Source organism: Lytechinus variegatus, chromosome 16 (assembly GCF_018143015.1).
Source record: "Lytechinus variegatus isolate NC3 chromosome 16, Lvar_3.0, whole genome shotgun sequence".
Taxonomy (NCBI): domain Eukaryota; kingdom Metazoa; phylum Echinodermata; class Echinoidea; order Temnopleuroida; family Toxopneustidae; genus Lytechinus; species Lytechinus variegatus.
Window position 1 is genome coordinate 2,937,905 of NC_054755.1, and position 17,100 is coordinate 2,955,004.

The 17,100-nt window shown below is 36.3% G+C and overlaps 1 protein-coding gene across 1 annotated transcript; it reads left to right on the forward strand.

Annotated features, from left to right (window-relative positions):
* The first annotated feature begins 14,186 nt into the window (after positions 1-14,186).
* Positions 14,187-15,230, forward strand: LOC121430170. Its single transcript, XM_041627448.1, has one exon. The coding sequence runs from the start codon at positions 14,187-14,189 to the stop codon at positions 15,228-15,230; it is 1,044 nt and encodes a 347-aa protein (XP_041483382.1).
* Positions 15,231-17,100: the final 1,870 nt, after the last annotated feature.

Genomic DNA, 17,100 nt, shown 5'->3' on the forward strand with positions numbered 1-17,100 from the left:
TCATGTCTTTTAAAGGTACATAACATAATTTTTTTCACATAATAAAATGATTTGAATAATCACAAATTTTCCCAATTAATAATACAAATCTTGCTTGGGTTGACAAAAATCTTCTTTTCTGAGTTACGTATGAAGGAAAATAAAAGGTATGAGAATTTTAAATGAAAAAACAAAATAATTCATGTAAATAAATTTGTAAATAAAATTTGACAGCATAATCGAAAATTGTGGCACAGATAATGAAGAGGTCAAGAGGAAGTCTCCTGATTAGTAAGAAGTCTGATCATCATATTACTCATATTCTGCAATTATGGCGCAAGCCTCTTTTGGAACCCCAAACAAAAACGTCCAGTGTTCACTCAAGCATGAACATATTTTTAATTGCTTTTCAAAGATCAGACCTTAGAGCATCTATTAACACCAAAATATAGACATTATAATTTGAAACAAAATTTTTTCTAGACTTTTCAAATCTGTCCCGTTTTTTGTTTTATACGCACTGTAGTTATCAGGGACGGATCCAGGATTTTCAACAAGGGGGGGGGGGGCAAATTAACAGCCCCATTAATAATTCGACTAGCAAAACGAATGCTGAAATATGACATATTCCCTTACAAATATATGCCCTTGTCTGGATCCACCACTAGTTGTTGTAGTAGTAATCATTAATTTTTATCATCACCATTGTCAATATCATCATCATCACCATCATTGTCCTCATCACCACCACCATTGTCCTCATCACCACCACCACCACCATCATCACCATCATCATTAAGCAAGTATCATTTTGTTGGCACAAGTATGATCAATTTTAAATTCTTCATCAAACCTCTAAAAGTATGATTTTGCCACTTTGACGTTTTTTTTAACAATTATTTTTGTTTACACAGGGGACTGCCCCCTATCAGTTGATTGGCCCGACCAGGGGGCAGCTATTATAGAAATGTCGATACCATGCTCGTGCACTAATGCACCTACAAAATAGACCAAATAAGTTAATCAGTCGATATATTATATGCACATATACACAAAAACTCTTTAAAAGTCAATGATTTAATATAAATCGAGAGGCTGTAAATAGTGACCAATTTAAAATATTTTTTTAAAATCTAAATCTTTAGAAATTTGAATGTTAATCCTAAATATTTAAATAAATCCAACAACCAATCTGGATTCGTTTTAAATCATTGACTATTAGAGTATGCAGTATTTATATAAATGAACTATAAATATATATATTTATATGCGTACAAAAAGGGACAGTTTTGAAGTCTATAAAAAAATTGTTCAAAATTATTATATCTATATTTTGATATTAATAGATGCTCTGAGATCTTATCTTTGAATTGCCATTTAAAAATAAAATAAATTTAAAAATTTTGAAATAGATTTTGTTCATGCTTGAGTGAATGCCAAAATGGCAGAAATGAGAAATTTGATAATTACACTTTTGGCTAATCAGCAGACTTCCTCTTATCTTTTCATTATCTTTGCCATAATTTTCGAATTATGCTAACAAATTTCATTTACAAATCTATTTATTCACCTGGACTATATTGTTTTTTTATTTAAAATTCTTTTACCTTTGACTTTTCCTTCATAAGTAAGAAAAGAAGAGACTTTTTGTCAACCCAAGTTAGAAGATTTGTATTATTTATTGGGAGAATTTGTGATTATTCAAATCCTTTGATTATGTGAAACAAATTATGTTATGGTACCTTTAATAATTATTATGTGAAACAAAGTATGCTGTGGTTCCTATAAAAGACATGAATCCTATTTTCAAAGGGTTATTATCCCATTCTCTTCATCCATTTCTTTACAATATTTAAATTAAAGGCCGGTAGATAGCTCTGGGGAACCTTGATTTAAGCTATGCCAACCTTTGTTCTCTTCATCCATTTCTTTACAATATTTAAATTAAAGCATTGCCAAAGCTGTTGTACATGTATCATTTCACACACACCTATATATTCATTTATATAATAAAGTCAAATGACTCAAATTATATATATATGCATATATATATATATAACCCCCCAACCTCTTGCGATTCCCTTTACTTTCATAAAATGTTAACTCTTTAATGATACGACTATAGAAACATATTTTTTCTTTGTTTAATGTTTTATTCTATTCATAATTGTACATCATTATAAACATACATAACACTTGCATTGGTATAATCATTGGTACATGAATGGATCATCACAAGCTCTAAGAGCTTGAGAGAGATGTCCATAAATATATAGGCCTACATGTACATACATACATACATACATACATACATACAAAACAGTGGGTAAATGAATACCATCAATGATCCAAACATCAAATTAATGACTGATATTAATTATGCCAATGATGTCATAATCCTACATGAGTGAGTAAACATAGCACTTCCCTTTTCAATTATATTTACTTCAGAATACTACTGAGTATTTATCAAACAATTATAATGCAAGTAATTTGAAATGGATTTAAATGCAACCGTTGTTTAAGGATTATGACATCATTGGCATCTGTGGTTCATTCATTGCAGTCATGCCTCACTTTGGCGCATATCAAAATTTATACATCACCCGGGACATCACCGCAAAGAATATCTATTGACTATCCAAGCGTGAAGACATACGACATAAATATGGTATAAAATTATTTGGGAGAAAATACTCTTTCCAGCCATATACAATAATTGACATTATGACATGACATGTTTTGCCCTTGAATTGGGAATGTGAGGTTGTCAAGTTATTTTTATTTTACTCATACTGAATACATAAAAAAAGCCATTTGAAGGTAATGAATGTCATGCATTCATTGACCCGTATTCTGAAGTCTGGTTTAACTTGGACCATGGTCTTTGATAAAATTATGGGAAGCCAAAAGTGTCAATTTTTACTAAGCTGCATGTTTCTTATATTTCCTGTTCCCTTTCCTGATTATTTGATGGTGAAGCAAATCATCTACATGTATTTATATTTCCTAGACAATTATGAATGATTTGAGAGCCAAATGAGCTGAAGTATGATATCTATATTGTCAGTGATATATGTAATAATTAAATATCCATACTTAAACCACAACTTTAAACTTGAGTTTAAGTTAAACCTGACTTCAGAATACAGGCCGTATGGTTTGATCGAGCTCGATGGGCTGAGTTATTGTAAATAAGGACAGATTTTTTTTAAGGAGAAATAAAAGAGTTTTTTTACTAGTCCATAGAATATCATAATATGAAACATAAGGCAGTATGACAGAATAATGATTGGTGAGGAATAAACTTTCTGAGCTTATATAATACGCCGACTCCATGTGAAACAGAAGTTACATTACCTATATGTATATATCTGGTATATTTATCATTGCCCGTATGTGCCTAAAACTTTGTTTCTTTCTGTTCGATTTTAATATTGATAATAAATGAGACTGAATATTTACATTTGAGCGTTGAATTTTTAAGAATATATAATTTGTCTTTTTTTTACATTTAATGATAACTTGTTATATGTGGATACTTTAGTTCCGCATTAATAGTTTCAATGAGATGGTAGGTCATGGTGGGAAAAATATGTTTGTGTCACCAGCAAATAAAATGAATTGAAGTAGTGAAGGTGAATTACCAACATTATACATGCAAAGAAACAACAAAGAATTGAACCTTTGGGAATTCTATATTTGATAGGTAAAATATTAGAATATTGTTATTAGCCTTGTATAGTTCTCTGTCAGAAAGATAAATCATTATTTGAACAACTTTCAGGGTTACACCAGTAATCTATTTTTCCTGTTAACATTTTCTATGTTAAATAAACAAATTTTAGAATTTGGCTTTAGTGCTAAAATAAAAAAGAATTGCTTGTCACAAATCCCAATCACATTAAAGAACTTGATACGCTCTTTCATTCGATAACAAATTTGTCGTGGTAGTATTTATATTTCTAGTGATGTAGTAAATTCCGTGAATTCCGTGGGTGTATGTAAACTTTTGACTTCAACTGTGTGTGTCTGTGTATAATGTATCTAGTTGTATGGCACTGGGAAGCCCTTGGGGTGCTGCCTGCGTTATTTTCCATAGGGAGCATGCACCTAGAGCTGGAAATCTGATAGGTATGATAAATGACAAAAATGTAATGAATATGACCGTTTTCTTACACAGTCCTTTTTTTAGATATGTATTCAGATAAGCATGTTTATTCAGATACAGAGCTTTTTCATTATTTAAAACGTGCTTGAATTAAATTGTTTCAGATCAGAATATAAAAAAAAATTCACGCAGGTTCATATAGGGAATATTTATGTATATTTCATTAATATATTTATATTTACATGTATTATTTGTATTTATAATTTGTGATTGATTATTCTTTGTTCCTATGCACTTTTTGTTATTAAGGGTCTGATGACAATCATTATGGTTAGTTGCGTGCATTTTGAGTGTCCGAAAGCCCACACACACAGCTTCAACACAGGGAACAGTGGTTTTCATGGATGTAATATTGCAGAAATTTTTATATCTATTAATAATCTCACATCAGATGTAAAAATTGTATCCAATTCCATTATTTTGATGTAAATATTATTACAACTAGAATTTAATTCGTCATGCGGACGAATTAGGTGGTCTGTCATGATTTGTCATTCAGTGTCGGCTGATGTATGAAATAAATCATTTAGATATCATTGATAATCTTGATCGTAGACATCCTAAGAATAAGTTTTGACCATTACTAAATGTGATTATTGATGTGGTGATGACAATCGTCAGACATACATCTTCAAACAGATACATACAAGATAGATGATTATACCTCACGGATCAACACGGCAATGCCGGCATGATCCGGGGAGGTCCGGGATAGTTTTGCCCCAGATGACTGTGAACACGGCATCAACACGGCAGCTTCACACGGATCTACACGGATCATGCCGGCAGAGCACGTCGTCAACACGGACCAATACGTCAGCAACACGGACCTACACGTCAGCTACACGGACCACCACGTCACCAACACGGACCTACACGTCAGCAATACGGACGAACACGTCAAATGCGTTGTCCATTGAGCTAGCATATTCCCCATAGAGATTACACGTAAGCAAATTTGAGAATTACAATTCCAATTTTGCAAGCGAAATACGGGCATGATCCCGGCATCTGATCAAAAAATGGAGGGCATATTTTCGAAAGCTTAGAATCTCGGCTACAACATACTAAAAGCTCAGGGAAAACTGACAAGAAACAATGGAGATATAGCTCACGAAATAGAGGAATGTCGAATCTAGTTTTGAGAAAAGGTCATGTCCCATAGAGATTACACGCAAAATACATGTGATATGAAAAAAAGTAATTATAATCTGTTTTATCTTGCTAAATTTAAACTTTTATACCTTTAAATTATCATAAAGGATCATGTAAGAAGTGGCAAAAAGAAAAAAAAAGTGAAAAAAAAATTCATCTTGTTCAACCCAGGACTCGAACCCGCGCCCTTTAAGAAGCAGTCAAAGCCACGATATTCCCCATAGAGAATACACGTAAGCAATTTTGAGAATTACAAGTCCAATCTTGCAAGTGAAATACGGGCATGATCTCGGCATCTGATCAAAAAATGAAGGGCACACTTGCGAAAGCTTAGAATCTCAGCTACAACATACTAAAAGCTTAAAGAAAACTGACAAGAAAAAATGGAGATATGGCTCACGAAATAGAGGAATGTCGAATCTGGTTTTGAGAAAAAGTCATGTCCCATAGAGATTACACGCAAAATGAGGAAAAATGACATGCCTCTTTTCATCGCTGTTTTACGCAATGATGCGTTTCTCAAAACGAATATTCATGTAACTAAGGAGAAAGAGTACATTCTAACCTACAACATATCGAAATCTGGGCGAAAAACGATCTATATTCGAGAAGTTACAACCAAATTTGCATAAATTTGATGACGTCATTTTTGAAAAAATGAAATTTTTAGTTTAGGCGCCATTTTGATGACGTCATGATCAAATTGAGGGACAATGGTGACATGAAATCAAATCTACAACTCATATTCTATCGATATATGAAAAAAAAATTGGGGGTCAACGGACTATTTAAAGAGCTACAGTGAATTTACAATAGGCATGTTTTTGCCCATATATGGCCTGTATTGAGAGCTCGCGCGCACACGTGCTGCAAAGTTTAACGAGTGTTAAATTCGTTATTAATGGTCGTAGAAGGTTGATCAAGGTATCAAATTGTTCAGAATTTTATTATCAATGAAATGATGTAAAAAAAACGGTGTTTCTGCGTTGCGTTATGGCGTTACGCGCGGAAACGCGCACGCATGCGTGCGCGCGAATTTTTGAAATGCTTAGAATGACCTAAAACGTACTCTCGTTTGGTCAAAAAGTGATTTTGAGCATTTTGAAATTTTGACGCGCGCGTACGCGCTCGTCGTGACCTCTAGGTGACCTTTAATGACATGACCTGATGACCCTTGACCTGAAGTTGATGTGATGTAAATTTGATTGATTTTTGATAATTGATAATGGAGATGTGATTGATAATGTGATTTTACAAAATGGCGCCTAGATGACGTCATCATGACCTGTTGACCTTGAAAAGCTTATTTTGACGTGTCCATGACAGATCCTATAGATGACATGAAATTCAATGAAATTGACCATGTCCATTTTGAGAAAACTTGGCGACAAGAAAATCCGTAAAAATAAATAATAAAAATAAGAAAATTCTGACGAAATTAAGAGGTGATCTGTCATAAATGACAGACCACCTAATTACTTCACTATTTACGTCTCGCTATTTGTTTGAAAGTGTCCATGTTCACAAGACTTGCTATGGCAAACGGTCTGAAATCACCCATATTTTCGAGACACTGGCACCTTTGTTTTCCCACGAGAATATCCCTAAGGGTAAAAAAAGTTGAGATTGTCATCTCAATGCTAAACAGATTACCTACAGTTTGATGTATAATACTTTATGATTGGTATAATGGTTATATCTCATTTTTCCCCAAACTTTTAAGATCGAGCAGGCAGAACATGGCATATTTCTGTGTACAATGTCACATGACTAATGCATGATAGTTTCCGTTCCTGGACCCTTTTCATGTAAAACAATTTATACAGTCTAAGCAAACTTAATAACGCATTTAATAGTGAAAAAGCAAACTTAATAACGCATATAATATTGAAAGTAACTATGTTCTTGTACTATGAAGCTTTGCCTACTAATATTTAGAATATAGCTACAGTTTGAGGAAGCAAATATTGAGTCTGGATTTGATTTTGATTTGCAATAGGGTCTTGCGTAGGTATACTATATACTAGCAGGCTAGCTTCTTCTGCTACATAAACCAAATGAGCGAACATGACCGAAACTGAAACTAACCATTATGTTTTATGTTTTTTAATTGAACAGGACAATAAAATTATTGAAGTTTATCCTTTTCCTGATTTACAAATCATGAAATGTCCCTTTTTTTAGGTCTGAATCTCAATATTGTTTCCAGTCGCGCTTTGCGTTTGCATCAGTTGTACATATATTTACATACCTGTCCTGTTCTTGATTAGAAAAGTGATGAATGAGGGCGCTGTTTTGTGGAGACCGGTTTACATGTCACCTTCATCTGTTTCTGCACCTAATATTTTACTTTTAAGTAATCGGTATGTGTTTTTTAATCTTATCATCTTGTTGGTGAACAATCTTTTCAATCTTTCTTAAAAGTCAAATATGATTATTAGTCTGATATGCCTAACAGAGACTTGGCTACAAGAAAATACCCCTTCAAACCCATTTCAGATACCAGGATTGGCTTATTTCGAAAGGGTGGGTGCTGTCGCGTTAGGGTGCGTCAACGCGAACGCGAAGATTCGTCCAAAGCCCCCCGGTTTGGCCGAAAGGGTGCGTTGGGAGCGCCACGTCGCGTCGCGTTCAATGGAACGCGCCCTTTCGTCCAAAGCCCCCCCGGTTTGGACGAAAGGGTGTGTTTAATAATAATGAATAAATAAATACAAATATTTATAAGAAAGCTGAACAAACAAAAAAGACGAGTGATATGTGAAATTTGCATAGGAACATAAATCATCATATGGCACAAACATTCTTTTTAAGGTAAAAAAAAAACAATGACGGCATGCTGCATGAGGATTTTTTCGGTGGAAATGTTTTATGGTATAATATTGATACATGTAAAAATTATGACTGATTTCAAGGTTCTTTCAAATAAATAAAAGTAACTTACCTTCAATTTTATATTTAGCAGGTGTGTATTTATTAAAAAGGAAAACATTCGTATACCTGGAGATATTTGGTGTCCCCCAAATTATAAAACTTCTAATCATATATATGACGCCCGGGGGGGCCACTTCCATTCACGAGTGGAAACCATGCGCGACCATGGGGTCTCGAAAAGCACCCTAAACACGTAATTTCCATATTCTGAAAATGCACCCCTTAACAAGTATTGCCGTGTGAAACCAGCGGGATATCCCTGGTGAAACCCTACCCTTAACAAGTATTGGAAACAAAACGATACTCTTGGCAAATATTCCCTGAAATGAACCCCTAAACAAGTACAGGAATGTTTTATTGTTACGGGTCCTTCGCTCGTCTGCTTTACCTTATTTGGTTTAGTACGACCCCACCTTCTACACCTCGCGCAAATCGGACTCTAAACACGAAGTGTTGGGGCAAAAAGGACATCCTTTATAAAACATTTTAATTTTGTTTTATCATCCCCGCAAATTCGACCCTAAACACGTAATCTTCCTAGCGAATTAGATACCCTTTCTTCATTATTTTTGTGTTTTTGACACCCTTTTCACGTTACGTACGTAACGTGCCCTGTCGTGAAAAAGACATCCTTTTTACGTGTTTTTTTGGTCGCGCATGGTATCCACTCGTCAATGTAAGTGGCCCCCCCGGGAACTTACGGCAGATGTGTCCTGGAAAGGCAAGGTCAAAATTGATGTCGGGTCAGCATTCACAACGTTTAACTCTTCAGACCCTACCTTACTATATTTTACACTTGAGACCCTGCCTCAGTATATTTTGTGAGATGTATCTGTTGTGCATGTGTGCGTGTTGTGTGTATAATAATAATAATAATAATATGTGCGTGTTGTTTGTATACTAGTAATGATAATAATAATAATAATTATACTTATAAAAAATAATAATAAAAATAATAACAATAATAATAATAATACTTATGATAATGATAATAATAATAATAATTTTCACGCCAAGTGGCTTATTGCAAGGGTGGGTATCTGATTTTATTATCATTATTATTATTATTATTATAATTATTATTCTTAGTTGAACTTTTCTTTCTTTTCCTCAAATTGTCAATGCTTTAAATGATTGAAAATCCACTATTTTACGTGCAAATTGGCAATGTGTGACAAAATACCTTATATTCAGCTTTCTTATAAATATTTGTATTTAATTATTCATTGTTATTAAACACACCCTTTCGTCCAAACCGGGGGGGGGGGCTTTGGACGAAAGGGCGCGTTCCAGTGAACGCGACGCGACATGGCGCTCCCAACGCACCCTTTCGGCCAAACCGGGGGGGCTTTGGACGAATCTTCGCGTTCGCGTTGACGCACCCTAACGCGACAGCACCCACCCTTTCGACATAAGCCCCAAGATTTGACTTTGTGAGACAAGATCGCTCTTTTGAACTTACAGGACTAGAGATGGGGGTCTATGTGTATGTGTGAATGAAATTTGGTGCAATAATTTCACAAAGCGATTATCAATCTGTTGTAAAGACATTGAATTATTTGCTTTGCTTTTCGCCGCATATTCCCTAAAATCTAACTTTTTCTCGCTTATATTCCACCCGACGCGGACAAAGATTATGCCTCACAAGTCATGCAGGAAAAAGTTCATGAGATTGGAAACCTCCTGATTCGCCTAAAATGATTTTAGGAGACTTTAATCTGTGTTATTTGAAACTACAGTCAATGTAATGGGCAAGCCACAAGAGGTGACAACATACTGGATAAATGTTATTGTCAATATCCCAAGCTTAAAGGCCCTTTTGCGCCCTGCATTGGGACTCGGATCATCACGTCGTTCACCTTTACCTAAATACCGTAAGCGGCTAAAGACTGAAAAACCAGAGGAAAGAGTCGTCCGAGTGTGGAACGATGCAAACGTTTAACTGCTTCGAACAGAATTCGACCTTACTGACTGGGGATTACTTTTGAACTCTGCCGACAATGTGCATGATTCTACGGACATAATGGCTATGTTCTCTTTTATGAAAACTTGCAAATTCCTTCATAGAGTAAAAGAAAAGAGAAATGAATAAGGCAAAAAGGGATTACAGTGATAAACTTGAAAACTGTTTCAAAACAAATAAGCCAAAAGACGCTTGGAGATGCCTTGAAACAAATGACAGACTATGCGTTCCTACATGAATCTCACCCTAAACAGAGAGCTGATGAATTGAACGATTTCTACAGCAGATTTGAAAATGATATTTATCGCGACCATCTCTACAAGTTAGAATCTGAACTTTGGGAATGCTTGGATCAGCCTATCGCAATAACGGAAGTGCGGAAGAAATTTAAATGCATCAACTCGAAGAAATCCCCAGGACCAGATGGTATTGGTGGCCAAGTTCTCAGAAAATGTGCTTCTAAACTTGCTATCCCGTTCACAACACTTTTCCAAAGCTCAATGAACGAACAAATTATTCATGGATGCTGGAAATCTTTGATTATATTGCCGATACCAAAGACCGTGTGTCCTACATCGAACAGGGACTTTTGACCAATCGCGTTACTCTCTCTGGTGATGAAGTGCCTTGAACGAATCGTCTTGCAGATCGTCATCTCACCAATCAGAAACCACTGACTGATGCAATGTATAAGCATATGAACTCTCCATGGAGCTATGCACGAGTGACTTTCATTGACTTTTCATCAGCGTTTAATATGATCGGATCCAACTGTACCGTCTCTTGCATAAGCTGAAAAACTTGGCGGTCAAACTTTCCCTGATCTTATGGATTCATGATTTTTTGAAAGCAAGAACCCAGAGGGTTAAATATCTGACTGTATATCTGATGAACTTCTACCAATACAGGTACAGCTCAAGGCTGTGTTCTATCTCCTAGCCGTTTTATTCTTTACACAAATGACTGTAATGTGTTTAATAGTAACATGGTTAAAATCATCAAGTATGCCGATGACACACCAATTCTTGGCTTAATTAAGGAAGATGAAAGAGTATAAAACGGGTATTTAATGTTTTGTGCAATGGTGTAAAGATAACCATCTCGAGCTAAACACATAAAAAACTACAGAAATGGTTGTGGATTTACGAACGAGGAAAAGTTCAAATCCTCTCGATAGGTGCATCTTGAGCTTTTTTCACAATACTCCCTTGAGGGCCTTTGCCTTGCAGCCATCTAAATCAAAAACAGAGAAAGGAAAATAATCTACAAAATATTTTTAAAGAAAAAATCTTTTGCTTATGATTTGTTAGCTACTTCGATACTTGGAGCATTGTTGATTGCTGTGATTAAATGAAGCATAACTGTATGGAATTGTGTTCCTGAATTGTTTATTTCGAGTGCGTTCGGAATATCGACCAACAAATTTATTACTACCATCCTACTTTAAACTCCTGTGGCTTAATTTGTTTACAGAAGTCACATAAGTTCGCAATTGCCAGACAATAATAAGGATGGCAGATTCAGATTTTTCAAATGATGATAACGTCACTTCGCTGAAGCGTTCATGTAGGGGATACATGGGGACATTATCCCGACTCTACAAGGAACTAGAGGTTTTAATGGCAGACTTCAAAAATAAGGACGCAGTAGTGCAAAGGCATCTTCAACTCGAAAGGGTATTCACCTCGTACAAAGCAAAAAGCGATGAATACATAAGCGAGTTGAGTGGAGCAGAAGCGGAGGCTGCGTCAGATAAATTCGAAGGAAATGCCAAGAACAATCGAGAGTTCCGAGTCCGACTACAAGACTGGATGGAGGCAGCGGAGAAAGAGGTTGACGTGGGAGGTCGGTCATCCGACGTTGACGGCGACGTCGATGACGACAGGCAGTCAGTGCGGTCTTCTCGATCGTCGAGCAGCAAGGCGTCGCGGTTCTCCGTAGCGAGCTCAACATCGTCAGCACGACTGAGAGAAGCAAGAGCCAAGGCGGCTGTTGCACGCCTAAATAGACAGCACATGGCAAAGGCCCATGAACTTAAACAAGAACAGTTGAAGCTTGAACAGAAGCTTGCAGTGATGGAAGCCGACAAGGACATCGCAGCTGCTGAAGTTGAGCTTCAGTGTCTCGAAGAAGAAACGGAAGATGAATGTCAAGTAAGAGTAGATAAGTCAAATAAGGTACATGTTAATGACTTTACTTTTAATGATGTCAAAACAAGGGATAATAGAAATTCTCTTGATGAAGCTGCACATGTCCCCATGGTAACAAATTTGAATCCAAATGCCCCAGAATACACTGGGATAGGGGTAAAAGTAGAAAGTGTCAAGGGGGATGGTGCAGCAATGTCTATGTCTAACATGACTCAAATGTTTAACGCTATGGACTTAGTGATGAACATGCCAAAGCCGGAAATGAAAGTATTCGATGGTAACCCATTAGATCCACCCTTTTCTCGCTTATATTCCACGCGACGCAGACAAAGATAATACCTCGCAAGTCATGCAGGAAAAAGTTCATGAGATTGGAAACCTCCTGATTCGCCTAAAATGATTTTAGGAGACTTTAATCTGTGTTATTTGAAACTACAGTAAATGTAATGGGCAAGCCACAAGAGGTGAAAACATACTGGATAAATGTTATTGCTCAATATCCCAAGCTAAAAGGCCCTTTTGCGCCCTGCCTTGGGACTCTTGGATCATCACGTCGTTCACCTTTGCCTAAATACCGTCAGCGGCTAAAGACGGAAAAAACAGTGGAAAGAGTCATCCGAGTGTGGAACGATGCAAACGTTTAACTGCTTCGAACAGAATTCGACCTTACTGACTGGGAATTACTTTTGAACTCTGCCGACAATGTGCATGATTCTACGGACATAATAAATGGTTATGTTCTCTTTTGTGAAAACTTGCAAATTCCTTCATAGAGTATGGTTGTCCATCCTTATGATAAGCCTTGGATAACTCGAAATGGAAAGGCCTGATGACTGATAGGAAAAGAGCATTTATTTACAACAAAGGCAAGGCCAAAGAATTGAACGTGATTCTGAGGAGAGAAATGAATAAGGCAAAAAGGGATTACAGTGATAAACTTGAAAATTGCTTCAAAACAAATAAGCCGAAAGACGCTTGGAGATGCCTTGAAACAAATGACAGACTTTGCGTTCCTACATGAATCTCACCCTAAACAGAGAGCTGATGAATTGAACGTTTTCTACAGCAGATTTGAAAATGATATTTATCGCGACCATCTCTACAAGTTAGAATCTGAACTTTGGGAATGCTTGGATTAGCCTATCGCAATAACGGAAGTGCGGAAGAAATTTGAATGCATCAACTCGAAGAAATCCCCAGGACCAGATGGTATTGGTGGCCAAGTTCTCAGAAAATGTTCTTCTGAACTTGCTATCCCGTTCACAACACTTTTCCAAAACTTAATGAACGAACAAATTATTTGACCAATCGCGTTTCTCTCTCTGGTGATGAAGTGCCTTGAACGAATCGTCTTGCAGATCGTCATCTCACCAATCAGAAACCACTGACTGATGCAATGTATAAGAATATGAACTCTTCGCGGAGCTATGCACGAGTGACTTTCATTGACTTTTCATCAGCGTTTAATATGATCGGATCTAACTGTACTGTCTCTTTAGTAAGCTGAAAAACTTGGCGGTCAAACCTTCCCTGATCTTATGGATTAATAATTTTTTGAAAGCAAGAACCCAGAGGGTTATTAGAATATCTGACTGTATATCTGATAAACTTCTACCAATACAGGTACACCTTAAGGTTGTGTTCTATCTCCTAGCCTTTTTATTCTTTACACAAATGACTGTAATGAGTTTAATAGTAACATGGTTAAAATCATCAAGTATGCCGATGACACACCGATTCTTGGCTTAAGAAGAAAGAGTATAGAACGGGTATTTAATGTTTTGTGCAATGGTGTAAAGATAACCATCTTTAGCTAAACACATAAAAAACTACAGAAATGGTTGTGGATTTCCGAACGAGGAAAAGTTCAAATCCTCTCGATCGGTACATCTTGAGCTTTTTTCACAATACTCCCTTGAGGGCCTTTGCCTTGCAGCCATCTAAAGCAAAGCAAAGGTTCGGCTTTAAGGTAAGTCTGAAGGACAGACCTACAACCAGGCGAGGGATACTGTCTAAGGTAAGTTCCTTATACGACCCCCTTGGGTTCCTAGCACCTTTCATCTTGGTAGCCAAGGTTCTTCTGCAAGGCATCTGCCAGAAAGGTCTAGCATGGGATGATCCAGTGGATGAGAAGGATCTCCAGACCTGGCAAGAATGGCTTGATGATCTTCCCAGACTGACAGAGATCAAGATACCAAGATGTCTCAAACCGGAAGTACTTGGAGATCAAGTACTTTACCACTATCAGCTCCACTATTTCTGCGATGCGTCAGAGCTTGGGTATGCAGCTGTGGCTTACCTACGCATAGTGGATTCTGCTGGTCGCATACACTGCTCATTTGTTTGTGGTAAGTCTAGACTCAGTCCCTTGAAGGTCACCTCAATACCAAGGCTTGAATTGGCAGCAGCCGTACTAGCTGTTGACATGGATCACATGATTCAAGAGGAATTAAGGTTACCGATTGCTACCACAACGTTCTGGACAGATTCAACTTCTGTTCTTATGTACATCCAAAATGAGAGCAGAAGGTTCCATACCTTCGTGGCAAATAAAGTTGCTAAGATTCGTGAGGCAACAGAACTAAGCCAGTGGCGACACGTGAACACTAAACTCAATCCAGCTGATGATGGATCAAGGGGTTTGAAGGCTCAGGAGCTTATCACGAATCCAAGATGGCTCTCAGGACCCGACTTCCTCAAACAAGAGGAAGAAAACTGGCCATCTTCTCCAGCTATCTTGGGAGAACTGAAGAAAGATGACCTGGAAGTAAAGAAAGACAGAGTTCATGTAAATACTGTCGTAACAAAGGACAGTGTGCAAGAACTGTTGACCAAATCAAATGATCAAAAAGATAGGTCAAATGGTCGGATTTCTTGGTAGGCTTAGAAGCTTTCTAAACGAAACTATTCTCCAACTCATTTATAAAACTATCATTCTTCCCCACTTTGATTATGGAGATATTATTTATGGATCAGCCAGTAAATACCTAATGGAAAGACTCCAAAAACTCCAAAATCGTGCTGGTCGTTTAATTTTATATATAAATCGTTCATCTCGCACATCCAATTCTGAAATCCACAATGCCCTTGACTGGAACACCCTTAATACCAGAAGAAACAAACACTTGCTAATTTATGTTTAAATCTCTAAATGAAATGACACCGATTTACATTTCAGACTCTTTTAAAACGTCTACTCACAAGTATAACTACGCTTTGGAGACAAGTTATGTACTCTTAAACCTAATACTGAATTCTTGAAAAGAACTTTTGAATATAGAGACGCCAGCTTATATAATAATCTTCCTGCTTGTGCCAGATCTGCAACAAAGTTACATGCTTTCAAAAATCACCTTATGTCACTAGACCCAACGTCTCACCTTACATAATTTTCAAATTGGGATTTCTAAACCTATAGGCCCATTCTGACCCGGGGGGGGGGGGGTTGTTGCACCCACAAATGTAATAACGCCCACAAATGTAATAACACTTTACCCACAAATGTAATAATTTCACCCACAAATGTAATAATGCACTTTACCCACAAATGTAATAATGCACTTTACCCACAAATGTAATAATTTTTGATCGCCCACAAATGTAATAATGACTTTACCCACAAATGTAATAAATTTGAAGGGATTTTTGGCAAATCCGTTCTGAACTAAAATCGTATAGTAATGCGCTCATATGGCACAAAAGTGCAAAGTCTCTTTTCCTGACCCGGTTAATTAACAAATTATAATATAAATCCAAAGTCTTTATTCCAGACCCGGTTGTTTCAAAAATTATAATATAACTCCAAAGTCTTTATTCCAGACCCGGTTGTTTCAAAAATTATAATATAAGTACAAAGTCTTTACTCCAGACCCGGTTGTTTAAAAAATAATCATATGAGCCTAAAGTCTTTATTCCAGACCCGATTGTTTCAAAAATGATAATATAAGTCCAAAGTCTTTTCTTCAGACCCGGTTGTTTAAAAAATTATAATATAAATCCAAAGTCTTTTTCCAGACCCTGTTGTTTCAAAAATTATAATATAAATCCAAAGTCTTTATTCCAGACCCGGTTGTTTAAAAAATAATAATATAAGTCCAAAGTCTTTATTCCAGACCCGATTGTTTCAAAAATGATAATATAAGTCCAAAGTCTTTTCTCCAGACCCGGTTGTTTAAAAAATTATCATATAAATCCAAAGTCTTTATTCCAGACCCGGTTGTTTCAAAAATAATAATATGAGCCCAAAGTCTTCTCCAGACCCGGTTGTTTCAAAAATTATAATAAAAATCCAAAGTCTTTTTCCAGACCCGGATGTTTCAAAAATTTAATATAAATCCAAAGTCTTTATTCCAGACCCGGTTGTTTCAAAAATAATATGAGCCCAAAGTCTTTATTCCAGACCCGGTTGTTTAAAAAGTTATAATATAAGTACAAAGTCTTTATTCCAGACCCGGTTGTTTAAAAAATAATCATATGAGCCTAAAGTCTTTATTCCAGACCCGATTGTTTCAAAAATGGTAATATAAGTCCAAAGTCTTTTCACCAGACCCGGTTGTTTCAAAAATTATAATATAAGTACAAAGTCTTTACTCCAGACCCGGTTGTTTAAAAAATAATCATATGAGTCTAAAGTCTTTATTCCAGACCCGATTGTTTCAAAAATGATAATATATGTCCAAAGTCTTTTCTCCAGACCCGGTTGTTTAAAAAATTATAATATAAATCCAAAGTCTTTTTCCAGACCCTGTTGT

Excerpts from the sequence above, each read along its gene's own strand:
- LOC121430170 (XM_041627448.1), top strand. The coding sequence starts at position 14,187 with ATGGTTGTGGATTTCCGAACGAGGAAAAGTTCAAATCCTCTCGATCGG.